The 22476-nt window shown below is 50.9% G+C and overlaps 1 protein-coding gene across 1 annotated transcript; it reads left to right on the top strand.

Moving 5' to 3' along the window:
• The first annotated feature begins 357 nt into the window (after positions 1 to 357).
• Positions 358 to 13237, top strand: CATSPER4 (cation channel sperm associated 4). The gene is made up of 11 exons (XM_084785736.1): positions 358 to 478; positions 597 to 668; positions 1060 to 1203; positions 4179 to 4280; positions 7113 to 7210; positions 7402 to 7522; positions 7746 to 7879; positions 10300 to 10474; positions 11907 to 12118; positions 12393 to 12558; positions 12829 to 13237. Exons 1-11 carry the CDS (start codon positions 410 to 412, stop codon positions 12877 to 12879), a joined length of 1344 nt encoding a protein of 447 aa, XP_084641862.1. The 5' UTR covers positions 358 to 409; the 3' UTR covers positions 12880 to 13237.
• The last annotated feature ends 9239 nt before the right edge of the window (positions 13238 to 22476 follow it).

Raw genomic sequence — 22476 nt, 5'->3', positions numbered from 1 at the left:
AAGAGCACTGGCTGTTCTTTCAAAGGTCCTGAGTTCAATTCCCAGCAACCACATGGTGGCTCACAACCATCTATAATGTGATCTGGTGCTTTCTTCTGGAGTGCAGGCAGAATACTATATACATAATAAATATTTTTTAAAAAGAAAGAAAAAGAAAGGGGACCTCTGTACACTGTATTCAGATGATGGCATGAGAGGCCAGACCTAGCCCCGTCAGCCTCCATCCTCTGACCCCATCCTGAAGCCATTGGCTGAGTCCCCTCCAGCCCCCAACTCTCTGTGGGTTTATCTATTCGGAATGTCTAGGTGGAAGGGTTTGTGGGTCACAGCTGCCTTTGTGATCTCATCACAAGGGGGAGAAAGGCTGCTCGCAGCCAAGCTTCTTTGAAGAGAAGGGAACAGAGCAAACATGTCTGAGAACCCGAAATCGTGGGATCAGAAGACAGAACCCGCCCATGCCAGACATCTGAACGTTATGGTAGGGAGCCCCTGCCTGGCGTGGCCAGTGAGCGGCCATCCTTGGTCGGGCGGCAGGGGTGGGGGTGGGGGGAAGGGGGCCAGTGGCTACACTGAAGTTATGCTTGTCTCCTCTGCAGAAAAACTACGAGCTGATTGGCCGGCACGAGGAGCAAGTGCTCATCAGCCGCAAGGACATCACAGACAAGAAGGTAAGGAGAGGAGAGAGACTGGCAGGGCTGAGGCTCAAGACGACCTCCACCTCAAAGGTCTCTTCTGCAGCTCTCTGCCCTTTAAATGTCTTCCCTAAGCACCTTCCCTAGGAGCGAATGCCCATTGAGGGTAACTCCTCACAAGGCACCCCTCAGCAGAGACCCCAACACCACCCAAAGGTCCCCAGGGGTGACCGTCTCTTAGGTTGTGACTTCCATACAGACATCACTGTTTCATGAACTCGGACAACAGCATCCCCCGTGGCCACCTCCAGGGCGGACTCCCAGGGGGTTTTCCCATTCTCAGGGAAGGGGGTTGGGGAGTCAATAGTCCAGGTGGAGGCCACCAGTGGTGGCACTTGCCTGAAGGAAGTTCTCCATCCTTTCCCAGGATGCCTGGGACGTGGAGGAGTTCATCACCCGCATGTTTATCAAGCAGTTGCTTCAACACCCGGCCTTCCAGCTGCTGCTGGCCTTCCTGCTGGTGACCAACAACATTACCATCGCTATGCGCACCAACCCTTATCTCGGTCAGGTGGGATGCTGGCCTGATGTCTACCCCCATTGGCTGTAACCTGGGGACCCAGTGCTTCCTTCTCAGGTCCTTGGCTCCTTGTCTGTGTGTGATGGTTGAAGGTTGAATTGGTTGTTCTTCAAAAGTCTGGTCCCTACCCGGGCCTGGTACGGCAAACTTTTAATCCCCATCCTAGGAAGGGAGAGAGGCGGGGGCTGTAGAGATGGCTCAGCGGTTAAGAGCACTGGCTGCTCTTCCAGAGGTCCTGAGTTCAACTCCCAGCAACCACATGGCGGCTCGCAACCATCTATAATGAGATCTGATGCCCTCTTCTGGCCTGCAGGTGTACATGTAGATAGAGCACTAATATACATACAAATAAATAAATATCAAGAAAAGAAAAAAAGAATCTTATAAAAGACTCAGGAGGCAGAGGCAGGTGGATCACTGTGAGTTCGAGGCCAGCCTGGTCTACAAAGCGAGTCTAGGACAGCCAGAGCTACACAGAGAAACCCTGTCTCAAAAAAACCAAAAAAAAGACACAGGTTGCCACAGTGTGGACCATGCAGTGAAGAGGCCTAAGAAAGAGAAGATGGACCAAGATGGGTCAAAGATGTCCAGGGAAAGACTGACCTGGACCAGGACAGTGGCACATGCTCAGCTGCCATTATACCACAAGCCTGCATCCCCAACCCCCTGGGCTTCTCTCCTGGCTTACACGGCCAGTTAGTGTTACTGAGCTTTTGCCATGTGCTACCTTATGTTACCATATATCGTTTTATGCATATAGACAAAAGCACTGCAGGAAGTTGCGCTTGTGGCTGGCATGAGCAACAGTGCGGGGCGAGTGCTGCGTGTTGGGACATGGGGACACAGGAGAAAGGGGGTTTGGAGAGGGATGCAGAGGTCAGTTCGAGGCATTCGAGAGGCTGTGAAAAGTATCCATATGTGGCTAGCTCAAGAGGAGTTGGCAGATTTAAAAGACTGCGGGTACCCTGGGCTGGAGATGGACATTTGAGAGCTTCCAGTGCCTAGGGGGCTCAAGGCTGAGTGGAGCTGAGTATTCAGAGTGTGAGTGAAGGCGGGAGAGGCCAAGGCAGGTTCCCAGGAAGAGGGTGGGAGTGGTGGAAAGGCGACTGAGTGACCAAGTAGGGAGCTCAGGAGAGTGACAGCCCGGGGGCCAGCATGGTAGTGAGTAGGCCTGATAAAGACTAGCCGTACTCCCCAGGGCTAGCTAGCACATCTGGCCTCCCCCGTGCCCACCTCCCCCAGCCAGCTATCAAGGAGGCAGGAATTCACCTGTGTAGCTTGTACAGCAACAGAGGTCCGTGCCCAAGCTATGCTGGGTTATAAAATTAACTCAGACCGAAGATGCTAGCATTCTGATAGTGAAATAGAACTGGGGAGAGAAGAGGAGGGGAGATAGGGAGGGAGAGAGGGAGGGAAGGAGGAAGGGAGGGAGGGAGGGAGGGAGGGAGGGAGGGAGGGAGGGAAGGAGGGAGGAACAGGGGAGTGAGTGTGTGTATGTGTGTGTGTGCCTGTGTGTGTGTGGACCATAGCAAGAATATGGAGCTCGTAGGACAGCTTGCAGGAGTCGGCTCTCTCCTTCTACTATGGGATGCAACTAAGTTGTCAGGCATTAGGGCAAGCACCTCTGCCCTACCCACTGAGCCATCTTACCAGTCCCCGGGGGATCATTTTGCAAAATGTGAAAAACATCTTTTACTATGGGTCTCAGTCAAAAACCGCTGGAACTGGGGCTGAGGACACAGTTCAGTCAAGTGCATCAGAATTTCAAGGTCACCCTTGACTATGTCGTGTGAGGCCAGCCTGGGCTACATGAGATTGCCTCAAGCAATATAGTAAAACAAGAACGTCAAATAAAGCCCCGAGAGCCGGGCGTGGTGGCGCATGCCTTTAATCCCAGCACTCGGGAGGCAGAGGCAGATGGATCGCTGTGAGTTCGAGGCCAGCCTGGACTACAAAGTGAGTCCAGGACAGCCAAGGCTACACAGAGAAACCCTGTCTCGAAAAACCAAAAAAAAAACAAACAAAAAAAGAGAAACAAATAAAGCCCCGAAGCTTACTAAGGCATTTGTGACTATGAAGGTTAGACCCTAGAAGCCTGTAGGTAGGACAGCAAGAGGCGCCCCGTAAGGGACAGGGGGAATCTGCTTGCTGTTGGGGGAGCAAGACTAAAGGAGACAAGCGACTGGTTTGCCGGGGTTAACTCCGTGGACTGGGAGTTGTTTGTGTGTGTACGTGGGTGTGTCACAGCTATAAGGGAGCTGAAAGCAAGACTGAGTGAATTCGGTTTTGGGCAGACCTAGCTATCCGTCTACCAATCCATGCACACAGGGGACAGGTCTTAGATCCACAAAGGGAGGACACCTCAGTCCTGAGCCTTTGGGGTGCTGGAGCTGGAGGGATAAGAGGAACCAGCCTAGCAGAGAAGTTTCCTGGGATTCGGGGTCCTACAGCTCCTTTTTCTTTCCGTCCCAGAGTTTGTTTAGCCCTTCCCTACAATTCTCTTTTCCAAATACCCTGCTCTAAAGGCTAGGGGTGAAGGCCAGCTGTGCGCCCGAGCACCCCATTCTCCACCTGTAAAATGTGACAATAGGAAACGACTTCTCGAAACAGTGTTGACAGTCACATGACACTGTATGTGAAGAGCCTTGGCACCGCCTGGCATATGTGCAGAAAGTTCCCCTAACAGACTATAGAGATTCTTCTGAAGGGGAAGAGTAGCTCCGGAGCTGGGCGTGGCGGCGCACACCTTTAATCCCAGCACTCGGGAGGCAGAGGCAGGCAGAGCTCTGTGAGTTCGAGGCCAGCCTGGTCTACAAAGCGAGAGTCCAGGACAGCCAGGGCTGTTAGACCCTGTCAGAGGGTGGGGTGGGGAAGAGTAGCCTGGGTACCATCACACCCTCACCCCAGATCCCCTCTCCCTAGCCTGGCCAAAGCCCTACTCACTGATGCCTCTGTCCTCCATGTAGACCTACTATGAGCTGTTCTCGACGATAGATGAGATCGTACTGACCATCCTTATCTGTGAGGTTCTCCTTGGCTGGCTCAATGGCTTCTGGATTTTCTGGAAGGTGAGATCTGGGAATTCCTGTCATTGCCCTCACCTTGTCCCTCCAAGGTATCTGCAGTACATCAAGCCTTTGCCCTGCAAAATAAAGGGTTTGTATAGAGACAGAGTGTAACCCTGGCGCGGTGGCTCACCCTTTTAATCCCAGCACTCGGGAGGCAGAGGCAGGCGGATCGCTGTGAGTTCGAGGCCAGCCTGGTCTACAAACTGAGTCCAGGACAGTCAAGGCTACACAGAGAAACCCTGTCTCGGGAAAACAAAACAAAACAAAACAAAAAAAGGCACGCACGTGTGCTCTCACACACACACACACACACACACACACACACACACACACACACACACAGGAATAAGAGTAGTTGTCCAGGGTTGTCCAGGTAGTGTCCCCTCCATGCATTTCAACCCCTGCTCCCGCCTCCCAGCTCTCTCTACTCACACAAAGCCTGATTTCTCTATCTGCAAAATGCAATTGAGGAACGGAGAGAACCAACCTTCATGTCCATGGTTCTGGGTCGGGACCCAGTGAAGGTCTTCTGTGAGGCAGTCATTTGTATTTTAAGCTCACCTCTCTCAGGTAGCACAAAAGCGCACCAGCCAGAACACAGGTGAGTGGGAGTGGCTGTGTCCCAGCATGGCTCCCTGTACCCCAGTGAGGTGTGCTGCTGACAAAGTGCTTGTTTGTTTGAGGGTCTTGCTATGTTGCCCAGGCAGGACCCCAAACTCCTCCTGTCTTAGCCTCCCAATCAACTGGGACTACTCTGAGGATTGGCTCTAGTCCAATAAGAGTTCACAGTAATGCACACTCAGAATCCCAGTAGTCAGCCGGGGAGGGGGTGGGGGTGGAGGTGGGGGGCGCACGCCTTTAATCCCAGCACTTGGGAGGCAGAGGCAAGTGGATCGCTGTGGGTTCAAGGCCAGCCTGGTCTACAAATCGAATCCAAGACAGCCAAGGCTACGCAGAGAAACCCTGTCTCAAAAAGCAAAACAAACAAACAAAATCCCATCTTGATTCCTCAAGAGTTTCTCACAGGCTAGGCCTGTGCTGCTCTGGGTCTCCCTCCTAGTTTCTTCTCTCTGGAGGAGTTAAAGTGAGTTCTCAAAAATAAATAAATAAATAAAATAAATAAAAGCCGGGTGTGGTGGCGCATATCTTTAATCCCAGCACTCGGGAGGCAGAAGCAGGTGGATCGCTGTGAGTTCAAGGCCAGCCTGGTCTACAAAGTGAGTCCCAGGACAGTCAAGGCTACACACAGAAAAACCCTGTCTCGAAAAAGCAAAATAAATAAAATAAAAAATAAAAAATAAAGTGAGTTCTCTACCCATCTTCAAAAGGGTCTGTGACCCCAGGAGCACGTAACCCAGCCTCCTCAGAACATGGAGTCAAGATCTGGCATACAGCAGGAGCTTAATACTGGGTGGATTCAGAGCCCAGCTACCTCAGCTGGGCTTTTGTCTTGACTCTTGGTGCTGAGAATGGAACCAAGAGTCTCACACTTGCCTGATGTCTTAGTCAGTGGTTCTATTGTTGTGAAGAGACACCATGGCTAAGGCTCTTAGAAAAGAAAGTATTTATTGGGAGCTTGCTTACAATACCAGAGGGGTGACCCATGATCATGATCTCATAGCAGGAAGTAGGCAGGCATGGTGTGTGTGTGTGTGTGTTGTGTGTGTGTGTGTGTGTGTGTGTATGTGTGTGTGTGTGTGTGTGTGAGAGAGAGAGAGAGAGAGAGAGAGAGAGAGAGAGAGAGAGAGAGAGGGCACCTGAGCTTGCCATGGACTTTTAAAGCCTTAAAGCCCACTTCCAGTGACACACTTCCTCCAACAAGACCACACCTACTCCAAGAAGGCCACACCCCCTAGTCCTTCCCAAGGTGACCAAGCATTCAAATATATTAGTCTATGGGGCCATTCTCAGTCAAGCCTCTACACTAGGCTAACTTACTCATCCACCAAGTGACTCCTTGTTTTCTTTTTGTCTTTATCCAAGAAGATTTTTTGTTTTTGTTTTTGTTTTTGTTTTTGTTTGTTTGGTTTTTTTTTCAACATTTAACTTCAGACACATTGACCAAAACTCTATTGAAAGCCACGCAGAATCCTGGGTCCGCTCCACTCGCTCACCCTCCTGCCTCTTTAGGTAATCCTCTTATATCTCCCGACAATCCTCTCAGCAGTTGTCTGTATAATCCCGGGCAAATAGATATGTATTTTTAGTGCTCCCTTTCAGTAGCCTACCACAAACAACCCTTTGTACTTAGTTGTTGGTACTTAGGTGGCCTGGCAATCTTTCTTTAGTCCTGCATGGTGGGTGGACAATCACTTCTTCTACCGGTCTCTCACTGTTGGTCACATTAGTTGCTTTTAACCTCTCGATCTATCTATCTGTCAAGACATGGTCTCACTCTGTACCTCTGACTAGCCTGGAACTCCCTCCGTAGACGAGGCTAGCCTCAAACTCACAAAGTTCTAATTCCTTCTGCCTTCAGTATGTTTCCATTACAGGCATGTACCACCACGCCTAGCTATTTTAATTTTTATAATCATAGCGTATGTCACATATCACACTAAGGCAGGAGCATCCAGGAGTTCTCAAAGTCACCTAACCATAGGTCAATTCGTATCTGGGACTGGCTGTTGCCATAAGTGGAGGACTGCGATGCGGTGTGTTTTTGTGGCATGTTGGAACAGCGATAGAGTGACAGGAGAGGGCAGCTGGCTAGCTTTGCTCTTAGAAAGGGAAAGGGACATTGAGTCTCCCATCTTTGGTGGTGTGGGAGGCAGACGGGACGCTCTCATGGGCTGGGCTTCATAGACTCTTATGTGCTGCTCCCCCATTCAGGACGGCTGGAACATACTCAACTTTGCCATTGTCTTTGTCTTGTTTATGGGGTTCTTCATAAGACAATTAAATTTAGTTGCCGTCACCTACACTCTCAGGTGAGTTGGGAGCTCTGAAAGGTACAAGGTTTACCTGTCCGGATCCCAGGAGTGAGAAGGGAAGGTTCCCAACCCCCTGGGGCTCAGCGCTACCTCTTTGGGAAGTTGTGGGGGTGGGGGAGGGAGAGGCAACAAGGGAGGAAGGGGTCTGGGAAGGCTTAAGGAGCACCCCTGAGAGGCTTCTACCGCAGGGCACTTCGGCTGGTACACGTGTGCATGGCAGTGGAGCCCCTGGCCAAGATCATCAGGGTCATCCTGCAGTCGGTGCCGGACCTGGCCAACGTCATGGCTCTCATCCTCTTCTTTATGCTGGTCAGTGTTTCCCAGGGCCCAGTCCGTCTCCTTCCCTGAATAGAGCCTATAAGGGCAGTGGGGGAGGGGATGGGTGCCCAGGGTGCCTAGACAAGCAAGGGGCTTGGGTCTGACTCCTTTCCAGTCCCTGGCAGCATGATGTTTTTGCATTCCTTTGCATGACTTTGTCAAGCCCCAAGGCTGCTGAGTGAGATGAGCGTCGGGTTTTTGATGTCTCCGACAGGTGTTCTCTGTGTTTGGGGTCACGCTCTTCGGTGCGTTCGTGCCTAAGCATTTCCAGAACATGGGGGTTGCCCTGTACACACTCTTCATCTGCATCACCCAGGACGGCTGGGTGGATATCTACAGTGACTTCCAGTGAGTACAGGTGGGGCTCTCGGGTTCTGTTCCCTCCTGGCTAGGAGCAAGCGGTGGAGCTCCTGCAAGTGAGGGAGATGGGGTGGGGGGAGGGGGAGGGAGGAGCTCCTGAGACGTCCATGATGCTGGTCTCACCGGAAGTGACTACCCAAGGAACCCTCCGCTTGGTGATACTTGAACCTTGTTCCCATAGAAGCAGCACACATTCACAGAGCATAACAAACCGCCCAGACTTCTGGGAAGTTTGGGTTTCAAGCTACTCATGCTCAGACCTGCTCCCTGAGATGATTCTTGTGGTGTTGTGTTCTTCGCTTCTTGTCTGTGGCATTTAAGCCAAGTAGCCACAATCCACCCCAGACGTGGGGAATGGAAATCCCAGGACTCAGGAAGCAGAGACAGGCGAATCTGGAGCTCAAGTTAATTGACTATCATTAACAAGAACCTGTTTCAGAGGGGGGTGGGGGCAAGGAGGGCCAGATTGGGGACAAAGCTTAGTCAGCAGAGTGTTTGCCTAGCCTGGGTTCAATCCCCAGAACTGAACAAAGCAACATTGGCGGCATTCACCTACACTGCACAGTCTGAGGCCAGCCTGGACTAACATGAGAACCAGTCTAAAAATAAAACAAAAAGAAAAGCTAGCAACAATGACACACCCCTTTAGTCCCAGCACTTAGGAGGCAGAGGCAGGAGGCTCTCTGTAAGAACTTGGCCAGCCTGGTCTAAACCAGTTACATGGTAAGACCTTGTCTCAGAAACAAAAACTATCGCCAAACCACCACCACTACCACCACCACCACCACCACCAGAAGGCGGGGCATTAAAACCCAGAGCTTGTTGCCTGGTGGCAGCTGCTTTTAATCCTAGCACCAGGGAAGAAGAGGCAGTGGCCAGCCTGGTCTATACGGATGGCGCAGTGAAACTGCTCAGGCTTTTAAGTCCTTCCCCCTGACTGGCTCTGTGACATTAGACAAACGCCTTTAATCTCAGCATTCGGGAGGCAGAGGCAGGCGGATCGCTGTGAGTTCGAGGCCAGCCTGGTCTACAAAGCGAGTCCAGGACAACCAAGGCTAACACAGAGAAACCATGTATCAAAAAAAAAAAACAAAAAAACAAAACAAAACAAAACTGTTCCACTGTTGGCCTCAAAGTTGAAGCAATCTTCCTGTCTCGGTCTCCTAAATGCTGAGATTACAGATGTGGGCCACCAAGACCAGCTTATTGATGTATGTATTTCTGAATCTATCTATCTTGTGGTTCTGGACCTTAACCATGCCCAGGTAAGCCTTCTTCTACTGAGCTGTAGCTCCAACTTCTGGCTTTTAAAAGTTGTGAGCCACCCTGTGGTTGCTGGGAACTGAACTCAGGACCTCTGGAAGAGCAGCCAGTGCCCTTAACCGCTGAGCCACTTTTAAAAGCTGGAGGGATTTGTTTTGTCAGTTTTGTGTTTAAGTGGAGTCTAGTGCAGCCCAGGATGGCCTTGAAGGCCTGCCTCTCCTTCTCCTCCCACTTCCTGATGCTAGGACTCCAGTCACATGACTCCACTCCTGCTTTGCGCCGGGGCCTCACGCATCCTAGGCAAACACTCAACCAACTCAGCTCCCAGTTTTGTTTTGTCGAGGCAGGAACTCAGCTAGCCCAGGCTAGCTTTGAACTCCTGATCTCCCACCTCTACTTCCTGAATATTGGGATTTATTATGTACTCATTCATAATTAGAGACCACAATGTAGTATTGACTACCTCATAGAGTGCCCTGAGGATCAGCCTAGAGACTCTGTAGAAGTCTTCTGGCATGCAGCGCGGCACAGGGTGCCTCTATTTACAGTGCATGGAAGGACAGCAGTGACTTGCACTTGATGGTGCTGACACACACACACACACACACACACACACACACACACACACACACACCTCTCTCTAGGGCTTGCTTGAGAGATAGTCCCTGATGTCTGGCAGCACAGCAGGTCTCAGTAAAGAGCAGCTGCCATGACCAGCAAGGGTGGGGAATATAATTCTCTCATTTTAAAGATGAGGAAACTACCAGGCGTGGTGGCGCACGCCTTTAATCCCAGCACTCGGGAGGCAGAGGCAGGAGGATTGCTGTGAGTTTGAGGCCAGCCTGGTCTACAGAGTGAGTCTAGGACAGCCAAGGCTACACAGGGAAACCCTGTCTCGAAATTAAAAAAAAAAAAAAAAAGATAAGGAAACTAAGCCGGGCGCAAGCCTGTGATCCCAGCACTCAGGAGGCAGAGGAAGGTGGATGACTGTGAGTTCGGGGCCAGCCTGGTCTACAAAGGGAGTCCAGGACAGCCAAGGCTACACAGAGAAACCCTGTCTCAAAACAAACAAACAAACAAAAAACAAAACAAAACTGAGGCTTAAAGGGCCAGAGAAATGATAGAGGCCCTAACTGCGTTCCCAGGATGGAGAACCGAGAGTACGCGATGGAAGTCGGAGGTGCCATCTACTTCGCTGTCTTCATCACCCTCGGCGCCTTCATCGGCCTCAACTTGTTCGTTGTCGTGGTGACCACAAACCTGGAACAAATGATGAAGACGGGTGATGAGGGACAACAACGTCAGATAACGTTTAGTGAGGTACACAGGGCGGGGGACAGGAGGGCGGAGAGCGTGTGCCTGAATGACCTGAGTGTGTGTGTGTGTGTGTGTGTGTGTGTGTCACACTCGAGCGCATAGAGATAAGCCAGGCCCAAGACCTGGAGGTAAGACCTCCACATCTGTAGTGTCTGCTCAGCGACTGAGGCTCCCGAGGGGCCGCGTGGACCATGATCGTTCAAGACTGAGCAATTGGGAGGCCTCAGGGCTTTTACCCAACTGTGTTCTCACGTTGTTCTCCATGATGGGAATGGTATTAGTCACCACTTGCCAGGTCTCATACAGGATCTGATGGCTGCTCATAAGTCAGAACGTTAGAAATTCCTCCTGGAGAGAGCTGGCTCAGTGGTTAGGAGCGCTTACTGTTCTTGCACAGGGCCCAGCACCTGCACAGGCTGCTCTTAACTGTTGGTAACTCCAGTTCCTGGAGATCCATAGCCACCTTCTGGTCGCCACAGGCACTGCATGTACACATGTACACAGCGGGTGCCCTTACGCTCAGATTTGCAGGCAAAACGTTCATGCATATAAAATGAAAAAAAGAAATACTTGCCAGGCGTGGTGGTGTAAGCCTGGAGAGGCAGGAAGCTATCTTAGTTCAAAGTCAGCATGGTCTACAGAGTGAGTTCTAGCCAGGCCTACAGTAAAACCCTGTCTTGAAAAAACAAGGAAAAAAACCCAGGGTGGTGGTGGAGGTGGGTGGTGGTGGTGGCGGTACACACATTTAAATTTTATTTATTTATTGTATATGAGTGCTTTATCTGCAGAAGAGGGCATCAGATCACATTACAGATGGTTGTGAGACACCATGTGGTTGCTGGGAATTGAACTCAGGACCTCTGGAAGAGCAGACAGTGCTCTTAACAACTGAACCATCTCTCCAGCCCCCAGTGGTACACACATTTAATCCCAGCACTCAGAAGCTAAGGCAGGAGGATCGCTGTGAGTTTTGAGGCCAGCCTGGTCTATAGAGTGAGTTGCAGGACAGCCAGGGCTACACAGAGAAACCAAACCAACCAACCAACCAACCAAACAAACAAAAAACAAAACAAAAAACCCTCAATAATGAGGAAGGAGGAAGTAGAGTATTTTGGAAAGGTTAGAGAACCAGGTCCTCCGTCATGTCAGAGTAAGTAGGTTTGCTGGGGTGAGAGTTTCCAAAGACGTACCAGAGACAGGCCTGTAAGCGCGATGTTAAGTTGCCGCAGCAAGCTAAGGTTGGCTAGAGCTGCATACTGGGCCCAGTATTAGACGGCTTGCCTAGCTTGCTGGAGGGCCTGGGTTCCATCCCTAGCATGCACAGATAAACAATTCTAATACTAAATAAGGTTAAAGGGGGCATGCCCTAAGAGTCATCCTTCCTGAAGCCACATGACTCTGAGCTGTCTGTCCCTCTCCATGCACTGTCCCCCAGACAGATGCAGAGGAAGATGACTGGTCTGACGGCCTGCCACTAGTGCACTGTACAGAGGCCCGCAAGGAGACTTCCGGTGTCCCTCAAGAACCGCTAGCTGGGGGTCCTCTGTGTAACCTCACGGAAAAGACCTGTGATAACTTCTGCTTAGTGCTTGAGGCAATCCAGGAGAACTTGATGGAGTACAAAGAGATCCGCCAGGAGCTCAACACGTAGGTGGGGGGGGGGGGAGGGATGGGGTGGGGACGATGGTCGGAAGGGCTGGGGAGTCAGAGTGAGACCTAGCCTCAAGCCCATCTTCCCAGAAACGTGCTCAGGTTCAAGCATCCAAAGTCAAGAGCTGCCCCCCCCCCCCCACACACACACAGCCTGGGTCTCCCTTAAGGATGCTTCAGACACGAGTAGAAGGAGGGAGGGAGGGAGGGAGGGAGGGAGGAGGAGGTGGAAGAGCTTTGCCAACAAACACAATATCTCTTCCGACCCCAGGATCGTGGAGGAAGTGCGCTCCATTCGTTTCAACCAGGAGCAGGAAAAGGTGGTGATGAGCAGGCACCCCTCCAAAAGTATGTCCTTCCTGACCGAGTCCACCACAGACATGCGCGAGGTGGCTACCCAGCAAGACTTGATCAATGCGCTGGTCAGCAAGGAAAAGGTGCGTGTTCCCTTCCCTACTTAATGGACTCCCCCGGTGTGTGTGTGTGTGTGTGTGTGTGTGTGTGTGTGTGTGTGTGTGTGTGTCTGTGCCTCCTATCTTGGGAGACAGGAGTGGAATGGGGTCTTGGAGACACCTGAGCTCTCCCCAGTTTAGAGTGGGTTCTAGGCATGCTAGAGTTACCCAGATGGGGCAGCTGTTGCCGCGGAAGAAGGAGCAGTTTGTCACGTGAAGGTAAGCGGAAGTACAAAAAGACCTCCTGTTTTGCAGGTTTATGAGTCTACCACAAATATGGTTAGCAAACACAAGTTCAGCCACTGAGAAGGCGGAACGGGAGCCGAGGGGACGGCACACACAGGCCAGCTGCTGCATCTTCCAGCATCTGGGACTGGAGGCCATCGCTCTCCCGTGACCCCCCCGGGCGGCAGAAGCCATGAGGCTTGGGATGGTGGCAGCATCTGTAAGGCTTGTACCTGTGAGCCTGAGGTCCAGAGGGGTCAGGATGAAGGAAGGATTCTGGACAAGAGCAGAAGTCCCACAGCAAGAATGAGCACAGAAGGGGTTAGCCAGGTCCTTGGCCTAGGGACGAATATCCCTGACCTCTCCTCCGGCCAGAGCTGGATGAGGCATCAGTGGGCCCAAGAACCAGAAAGAGAAGAGCCAGGCCAGTGAGGCTGTGTGCACCGAAAATAAAATTTTGTGTTGTAACTACTGTGTCTGACCCACACTGTGTTCTCGCCCCATTCCCACCTCTTGCCTTTGGTCTATGGGAAAAGATAGATCTTGTTTCCTAAAAGCCTGTTTGCTCGGGGCATAGTGGCTTATACATTATTCCCAGCACTCGGAAGTAGAGGCAGGGGGAGCAAGAATTCAAGGGCAAGCCAGAGCTGTGGTGGCGCACGCCTTTTAATCCCAGCACTCGGGAGGCAGAGGCAGGTGGATCCCTGTGAGTTCGAGGCCAGCCTGGTCTACAAAGCGAGTCCAGGACAGCCAAGGCTACACAGAGAGACCCTGCCTCTGGAAAAACACAAAACAAACAGGAAAAAAAAAACCCAATCAAGAATTCAAGGCTAATTGAAAGCCAGCCTGGGCTACATGGGACACTATCTCAAACAAACCACTCTGTAGGTTGCTGAATGTGGTGACATGACCACACAATCCCTGCACCTGAGATAGGATTGATGAGAGTCGGAGGCTAGCCTGGGCTTTCCAGTGAGACCTTGTTTGGGGGTTGGAATGGGGAGATGACTCATTAGTCTAATGACCCCTTTCAGGGCTTCCAGTCCAGTGAGGGAAGAAAAGATACCCCCCCACACACACACACACAAAATTTATCCCCCCAATCATTTTGACATAATGATAGAGACTTAACCTCTGACCTTTAGATTCCTAAATTGGGGTGAGGGTGCTGTTTCTGGGCCTCATGGTTGGAAGTCCCTGACTGATGCACGAGGCCATATCCTCTGCCCTCTCTTTCAACCTACCGGAAGGTGATGACTGGTCTTCACTCTGGGGAGCCCTAGTCTGATAGGGTCACCACTGACCAAGATGAACAGGCGGCTCTTCCCTTGGACATCAAAGGACGGCTGGTTAAAGCTACCCAGAGGCAGCCTGGAGAAGAACAACACTAAGGCTTGCTGGGAGGAAGTGGATCAAATGAAGTCTGGTCGGGGGAAATTTAGTGCCTGTGGCTGGAGCAGTAGCCGAGAGAGCTTACATCGTAACAGGCAAGTATAAGGCAGAGAGAGAGAGGGATGGGGGAGGGGAGGGGAGGGGAGAGCAGGGGAGGGGAGGGGAGAAGAGAGAGATACCAGGAATAGTGGAGGCTTCTGAAATCTCAAAGCCACCCCCACTGACGCACCTCCAACATGGCCTTCCCAAACAGTTCCACCAACTGGGGCGCAAACATTCAACTACATGAACCTACGTTTGAATTCTCAGAACCCAGAAGGTGTGAGACCAACATTCCCGACACTCAGCTACTCCGGCGTTGGTGACAAGGACGCTTGGGTGGCCCAGAGTTCTGCCTTGCCGTTCATTAAAGGCTGACAAGGAGGGGCCTTGGGGACACTCACTAGTTGGAACTGCATTCCCCTGAGGTCCACTGATTGCAGCTGATGGGAAACACTGCCTCACGCCGCCCCTGGCTCCCCGTCAACCTTGCTTCTAACTCTAAAAAAGCCCCCTGAGGCCCACAGGGAGTCTGGACAACAGGGTGAGTAGAGTGTTCAGCAGGTAGCCGGCGAGGTGGCACTGGTGACTACAGTACTCTGCTGTCTTGCTGCCTGTCCCTTGGCTGCTACCTCTTCCCCAGGACCACTCACCCGCAGAGACATGGGCAGCCATCGCCTTCTGCTGCTTCTGTTGCTCCTCAGTAGGGACAGAGCCTTCAACCTGCCTGGTGAGTACGTATGCAACCCTTTTCCCCTCCTCCACTTGTAGTTTCTTTGCTGACTGGCCGGAGAAGGGAGGAACTTGCTAGGAATCCAGGTGATGCCGTTCCAGAAGGCACTAAGGGAAGCACAGCCCCGCCCTAACTGACCTCAAGGGGTACAGGCAGGCAGGATGCCCTCCATGGGGCTCTGGTCTCCTCCCGTACATCTATTCCAAAGTGCTAGCTATCTCTGCTTGTCTCACTGCTCCATCTTGTCAGTCTGTCTGTCTATTTATTCTTCATATCTGGGACAGCTTAATGGCTTGGGCTTTCAGCAGGCTGAGGGCCCAGGTGTTCGGATTCTTGCTTTGCCATCCTCTGACACGACCCAGAGAAAGGAAAGCATTCTGGGTTCTGAGTTCCTTGGTCAGTATGAGGAAAGATCCAAGCAAGACCCTGTGTGTGGCATCAGCTTCCCAGGGCTGTGACTTTGACCAGGGACGGGACCCTCTTTGACAAAGCAATGAAGAAGCACACGTTAGTAAGTGGGGCGGGAGCAGCAGGGTGGGAGACAAGTCACTCTGGTGGAAGGTTCTACTCATGGAACACCTGCCTGTGCCTATGCCAAGCATGCTGTGAAGGCTTCTCTTGCCTTAAGCAATCTCAAGGTCACAGTGAAGTAGGTACCATTAGATTAGCATCCCTGCTTTGCAGTGAGGAAAATGGGGTGGGGGTGGGGAAGAGGGGGCTCACGTGCTGATTTCCATGTCCTCCCAATCACACAGTAGAGATTGCCCCCAGGTCTGACTCCAGAGTCCAGGTAGCATGCTGTTGCTGAAAGCAAGGAATTTCGATTATCAGGAAGATTTTCACCAAATTAAAATTATCAGCCTATTTCCAAGTAAAATCCCAATCAGGGCTTATAGATAAACTGATTCGGGGCTGGAGAGATGACTCAGAGGTTAAGAGCACTGACTGCTCTTCCGGAGGTCCTGAGTTCAATTCCCAGCAACCACATGGTGGCTCACAGCCATCTATAATGTGATCTGATGTCCTTTTCTGGTGGGCAGGTGTACATGCAGGTAGAGCTCTGTATACATAATAATAAAGAAATAGAATCTTTAGATAAACTGATTCTGTGTAAGAGAGGACGGAAGGACACTGTGGTAGCACAAACCTGTATTCCCAGTGCTTGGGAGGTAGATGCAGGAGGATCAGATACTCAAGACCAGCCTAAGCTACAGTCTCAAAGAATCCAAAACGTCAAAAAACTAGTGTATATGTAAAAGAAAAAAAGACCAATAGTATCCATGATGGTGCGTGCGTGCGTGCCTGCGTGTGTGTGTGTGTGTGTGTGTGTGTGTGTGTGTGTGTGTGTTGTGTGTGTGTGTGTGTGTGTGAGAGAGAGAGAGAGAGAGAGAGAGAGAGAGAGAGAGAGAGAGAGAGAGAGAGAGAGAGCGCAACTGGCTGACCACTTGGAGAAGGCATAAAGTGAGGCCAAATGTGGTGGTACAGCCCTGGGGAGACAGAAGGATCAGACATCAGACTGCTGACCTTCTAGAGAGTAGAGAAGGATAGAAGAAGGTAGCAGGGTCCAAAACCCTGGGCCCTCAGCCCGCTGAAAGCCCAGGCTAGAGAGTCAGAGTCCTGGAGCCAGAGTTCCAGGCCACTGTCAGCCATGAGCACTGGGACTGGAACTTGGGTCCTCTGGAAGAACAGCAAGGGCTCTTAACTGTGAGCTATCTCTCCAGCCTGCCTCTCACCCCCAGGGCACATTTTTTTGAAGGACAAAAAATGAGAGACTAATGGTAGAGGTGGGTAGAGATGTGACCTACCAAACAAATACTGACCCTTCCTCTAAAGTGACAAGGGATGTGGTGTTGGTGCAGTGACACAGAAGTAAGCCAGCCCATGCTGGAAAGACAGCATGGAGCTGGCAGCAGAATGACAGAACGGCATGTTAACCAATGGAGAAAAGACAGACTTCTGCATGGGGACAGAGCAACCGGCTGACCTCTTAGAAAAAGCATAAAGTCTGACTAGGTGTGGTAGAGCACCCCTATAATCCCAGCCCTGGGCAAGTGCAGGATCTGGATTTTAAGCTTAGCCCAGGCTACCCGGAACCCAAAGGATCCAAAAGAAAAATAAATAAATAAAGCATGCATGCCGTTCAAGCCGAGGGAGATAGGCCTCGGTGCAAACGAAAATGTGAGGTCCCTATAAAAAGGTATCTGCGGGGCTGGAGAGATGGCTCAGAGGTTAAGAGCACCGTCTGTTCTTTCATAGGTCCCAGAGTTCAATTCCCAGCAACCACATGGTGGTTCACAACCATCTGTAATGAGATCTGGTGCCTTCTTGTGGTGGGCAGGCACACGTGTGGGCAGAATACTGTGTAAATAATAAATAAATCTTAAAAAAAAAAAAAAAGGTATCTGCTCCGTCAGCCTGGGCTTTTGTGGCTCCGCTCACACTGTGTCTCATTATGCTGAGTGAGATATGGAGACTCACTCAGAGCAAGGGGTGGGCTTCACAAGGTCACACAAGAAACACAGACTAGAACAGTCCCCATCCCAAGCCTCCCTTCTCTTTGCAAGCATCTCAGGCAGCTCTGCTTACCCTCTTCAGGTCTGTGCCTGAGGGTGACCTTGGAGTGCCAGTGGGGCAGGGGCAGATGGGAGAAGGGGTTAGGCCCAGGGCCAGTTGATGGGAAGGAGAGCCTGCTGGTTAATCAGCTCTCTGGTAATTGCTAGGAATCTGGAACAGGGCATCAGGTGATGGCCTGTTTCTGCCCAGTGCCCAGGGGAAGGAGCAAGGTTTCCTAGGGACCTACTTCACCATATTTGTGTGGGTTTTCCCCTCCAAGGAGATCAGCTCACTCTGCCTTGGAAATGAAGCGCTGTTACTCTAAAGCCTCCGTCACAGGGCAGCTGAGGAAGAGACTCAGGGGTCTGATGGATCTGGTTTCAGATGCAGCATCAGTCTTAGGGGTGTGGCCTTGGGATGTCCTTGCTTGTTTCAGCCTCAGTTTCATGACTTCGTGTGTGGGAATAATAGGCCTTACCTCAGTTAGTGAGGGAACAGACCTTTAGACAAAAGAGAGTAAAAGACAGCAAGAGGCATGCCCTTAACGGCCAGGGCTTTAAAACAAGGTGTTTATTCTTATCAGTGTGGTGTGTGTATGTGTGTGTGTGTGTGTGTGTGTGTGTGTGTGTGTGTGTGTGTGTGTGAGAGAGAGAGAGAGAGAGAGAGAGAGAGAGAGAGAGAGAGAGAGAGAGCATCATGCACAGTTATAGAAGTCAGGTGATATGCTTTTTTTTTCCTTTGGTTTTTTGAGACAGGGTCTCTCTGTGTAGCCTTGGCTGTCCTGGACTCACTTTGTAGACCAGGCTGGCCTTGAACTTACAGTGATCCACCTGCCTCTACCTCCCAAGTGCTGGGATTAAAGGGGTGCGCCACCATGCTAGGCAGGTAATACTTTCAACGGAAAGTATTATTAGTATTTTCACCTGTGGGTGTGGGTGTGCATGTGTGCATAACACTTCTGCATCTTTCTTTTGTTTGTATCTCATTCTTGTTTTGAACTGTGGGTGGGTGGGTATTTTTGCATGCATGCATGTTTGTGTGACACACGAGTGCCTGGTGCCCTTGGAGGCCAGGAGAGGATGTCAGATCTTCTGGAAGTGGGGTTCTAGACAATTGCAAGTTCTCACATGAGTCCTGGAAACCAAATGCAAGGCTCTGAGAGACTCTTTACTTTATGTGCATTGGTGTTTTGCCTGCATGTATGCCTGTGCACTTGGAGCTGGATTTATGGAAGTTCGCAAGCTGCCATGTGGGTGCTAGGAATTGAACTCAGGTCTTCTGGAAGAGCAGCCAGTGCTCTTAACTGCTGAGCAATCTCTCCAGCTCCCAGAAAGTGCTCTTAATGGCCAAACTGTCACTCCAGCCCCCATTCTGTTTCTGCTTTAGGGTTATTTTTTATTTAATGTGTGTGTTTTGCCTGCAGGTATGTATGTGCAATATATGTGCTCCTGGTGCCCTTGGAGGTCAGAAGAGGGTGTCAGCTCTCCTGGGTCTAGAGTTACAGATAGTTGTGACCCACCATGTGGGGACTTGGAGTCGAATGGGGGTGTTTTGGAAGAATAACCTGTGTACTCTTTTTTTTTTTTTAAGATTTTATTTATTATTATGTATACAATGCTCTGCCTGCATGTGCACCTGCAGGTCAGAAGAGGGAATCAGATCACATCATAGATGGTTGGGAGCCACCATGTGGTTGCTGGGAATTGAACTCAGGACCTTTGGAAGAGCAGTCAGTGCTCTTACCCGCTGAACCATCTCTCCAGCCCCAACCTTTGTACTCTCAACCACTTACACTAGTTCAACTAAGTTCAAACAAAGCATCCAGGAACCAAACAACAAAAGCCAGTCTCGGTGAACACTCAGGAGGCAGAAACAGGAGGATCAGGAGTTCAAGGTCATCCTCTGCTATGTACGCTGGCCAGCCTAAAATACATATGAGCCTATCTCAACTAAACAAAACAAGGAGTTGAGTGAGGCAATTGGGAATTTAAGGCCACTCTCAGCTCATAGTGAGTTCAAGGTTGACCCTGGACACAATATAAGACCTTGTGTTAAAAGACAAAGTAGAACACTCAGGAGGCAGAGGCAGGCGGATCTGTCAGTCTACAGAGTGAGTTCTAGGACAGCCAAAGGATACACAGAGAAACTCTACTCAAAAAGCCAAACACAAGCTGGGCGTGGTGGTGCACGCCTTTAATCCCAGCACTCGGGAGGCAGAGGCAGGCGGAGCTCTGTGAGTTTGAGGCTCAGCCTGGTCTACAGAGAGACTTCGAGGCCAGCTAGGGCTACATAGAGAGCTCCTGCCTCAAAATACATAAATAACTAAATGCAAAATAGGAGCTGGTGAGGTGGGTCAATGAATAAAGTCACTTGCTGCCAAGACTGATGACCTCAGTTTAATCGCAAAGAACCATGTATATTTGCATGTCCTCTGACCTCCACATGCCCACTATGGCAAATATGTGCAGGGGCAAACACACACACACACACACACACACACACACACACTTTAAAAAATAAGTAATTAGTCGGGTGCAGTGTCGCACGGCAGCGCTCAGAGAAGCAGAGGCAGGAGGATCTCTGTGAGTTCGGGGGCCAGCCTGATCTACAAAGTGAGTCTAAGCTACGCAAAAGAAACCCTGCCTCGAAAACCTGAATTAATTAAGTAATTGAAAAATAAGCGCACACCTTTAATCCCAGCACTGGGGAGGCAGAGGCAGGTGGATCCCTGTGAGTTCGAGGCCAGCCTGGTCTACGAAGCAAGTCCAGGACAGCCAAGGCTACACAGAGAAACCTTGTCTTGGGGGGGGGGGGGAACGAAAGAAAGAAAAGAAAAGAACGAAAGAAAAATAAAAAGAAAGCAAGGTTCGTGATTGGCTCATACCGGTACTCTCAGCACTTGGAAAGCAGAAGCTGGAGGAAGGCAAGGTCAAGGTCATCCTTGGTTATGTAGGGAAAGTTGGAGGCTAGTCCGAGCTATAAAACCAACAACCAACACAAGTGGGCGTGTTTCCAGGTGCTTATAATTCCTGAACTTAGGAGGCAGAGGCAGGAAGATGGCTACAGAACCCAAGCCATTTTAGGGGACAGCATGGGGCTTCCTAGTGCGACCAGGTATCAACCAATAAAAAGGAACACCAAGGCCTTGACTTTGATCTCCAGCTCTGCAAACACAAAGCATAACAAGGTTCCATTTCTTGCTAACCGGATTCTCAACCTACCCTAGAGTAGATGTTAGTTTGAATGAGACATGACCACCCACAGAGTGACACATTCTCTTCTCTGGCATGCAGCATTAAAAAAAAGAAATCCTATTAATCAATTGAGAACTTTAGCTGGAGAGATGGCTCAGAGGTTAAGAGAAGGATGCTCTTCCAGAGGTCCAAAGTTCAATTCCCAGCAACTACACGGTGGCTCACAACTGTCTATACTGGGATCTGATGCCCTCTTCTGGCCTGCAGGTGTACATGCACATAGAGCACTCAGAAAGAAAGACAGAGAGACAGAATTTTATACAATGTGTCACCCCCACCCCCACCCTGGCACCTCAACTCCTTCCAGATGTCTTCTTAGAAGATACTCTTTCGAAGTAGACCCCTTTGTCCTCTGGCTGCAAGTACGATCTTTCCATCCCCCACCTCTCTGAGACTTTAGGTGAAGGGTGCGCTCATCCGTGGGGGCTGGGCACGCCAAGGTCAGTTCTCTGGCTTTCTTTAATGGTGTCGATCTGCTGCAATAAAAAGCCTCTTTGTCGAGTGAGAGCTAGAGTTCTTCGTGGCTATGAGGTGAGGTGAGGTGCTTAGAACGCAGTTAGGAAAGGGAGTTGTAGGCTCTCCAGCTGGCATCATCAAGCAGGGTAGAGCTCGCACGTAATGAGGGTGGGGGCTCGCTCTATGGACTCGTGGTTGCTACTATTTTCATTATGTCTCCTCATTAAGAGAGTGGGAGGCAGGCCGGGAGTGGTGGCGAATGCCTTTAATCCCAGCACTCGGGAGGCAGAGGCAGGTGGATCTCTGTGAGTTCGAGGCCAGCCTGGTCTACAAAAAGGAGTCCAGGACAGCCAAGGCTACACAGAGAAACGCTGTCTCAAAAAAAAAAAAAAAAAAGAGAGAGAGAGTAGGAGGCAGGGCACCTGAGAAGTGGCAGGGACGATAGGTTGGTGCCTTTATTTCTGCTGCTGCTGTTGCTTTTTTTTTTTAACAGGCCGTGCTTTGGTGTGGGTGGTTGCCTCAGACCCACCTCTCCCAAAAGGCGTTGTGCTTAATAGAAATCTATCCTGCCCGTCTACGAGCTCCGGGCTACGTCACGATGCGAAAGCCCACATCTCCACAGTGGAGCTCCACAGTCCGTCAATGACCAAGACACCCACATCTAAGCCCCGGGAACAGATGACACCAGCCACTCTTCCAACATCACCCCAAAGCAGTCCTGAAACACGCCATGAGCAGACGGCCTCAACAGTGCACACGCCTGTCGTGACAGTCACCAACAGCATGTCACTGCCAGATTCCTCGGTGACCTCTACAGTAAAGGAAGCAGTAGGGTCATCCACAACCACAATTTTATTCAGCTTGGCCACTCCGCCTGAGACCTCACAAATAAATCAGACTCCATCCTCAGGAACACCAGGCAAAGCCAGTGACACCAGCAAACCTTTACCCTCAACAACCACGACCGTTATAAACACCATTTTGTCAACCACGACCACCCTGAGGACAACTGTTCTTAGCACAGCCACATCTGAGACTCAGGAAGGGGACACTACCGCTCCACCAACAACCCCAGCAACACCCCCCGCAACGAGTGAGCCAGCAGATGCACACCACAACATGGTCACACAGACATCCTCCCAGTCAGCACAGACGAACTCTGATGTTAGCACAACTCGAGTCACAGCTGTGTCCCCACCAAAGTCTACCACCACTGGAATGAGATCATCAGTGTCCCCAAGCCCAGGGGAG

This window comes from Acomys minous, assembly GCF_964271855.1.
Source record: "Acomys minous genome assembly, chromosome: 6".
NCBI lineage: Eukaryota > Metazoa > Chordata > Mammalia > Rodentia > Muridae > Acomys > Acomys minous.
This window is presented reverse-complemented; position numbering and strand designations above follow the sequence as displayed.

What these genes read in the sequence shown, in the direction of transcription:
- CATSPER4 (XM_084785736.1), top strand. Translation starts at nt 410, where the DNA reads ATGTCTGAGAACCCGAAATCGTGGGATCAGAAGACAGAACCCGCCCAT. An exon ending in CCAGACATCTGAACGTTATG is followed by an intron (nt 479 to 596) that starts GTAGGGAGCCCC and finishes TCTCCTCTGCAG; the next exon opens with AAAAACTACGAGCTGATTGG. An exon ending in CGCTGGTCAGCAAGGAAAAG is followed by an intron (nt 12,559 to 12,828) that starts GTGCGTGTTCCC and finishes CCTGTTTTGCAG; the next exon opens with GTTTATGAGTCTACCACAAA.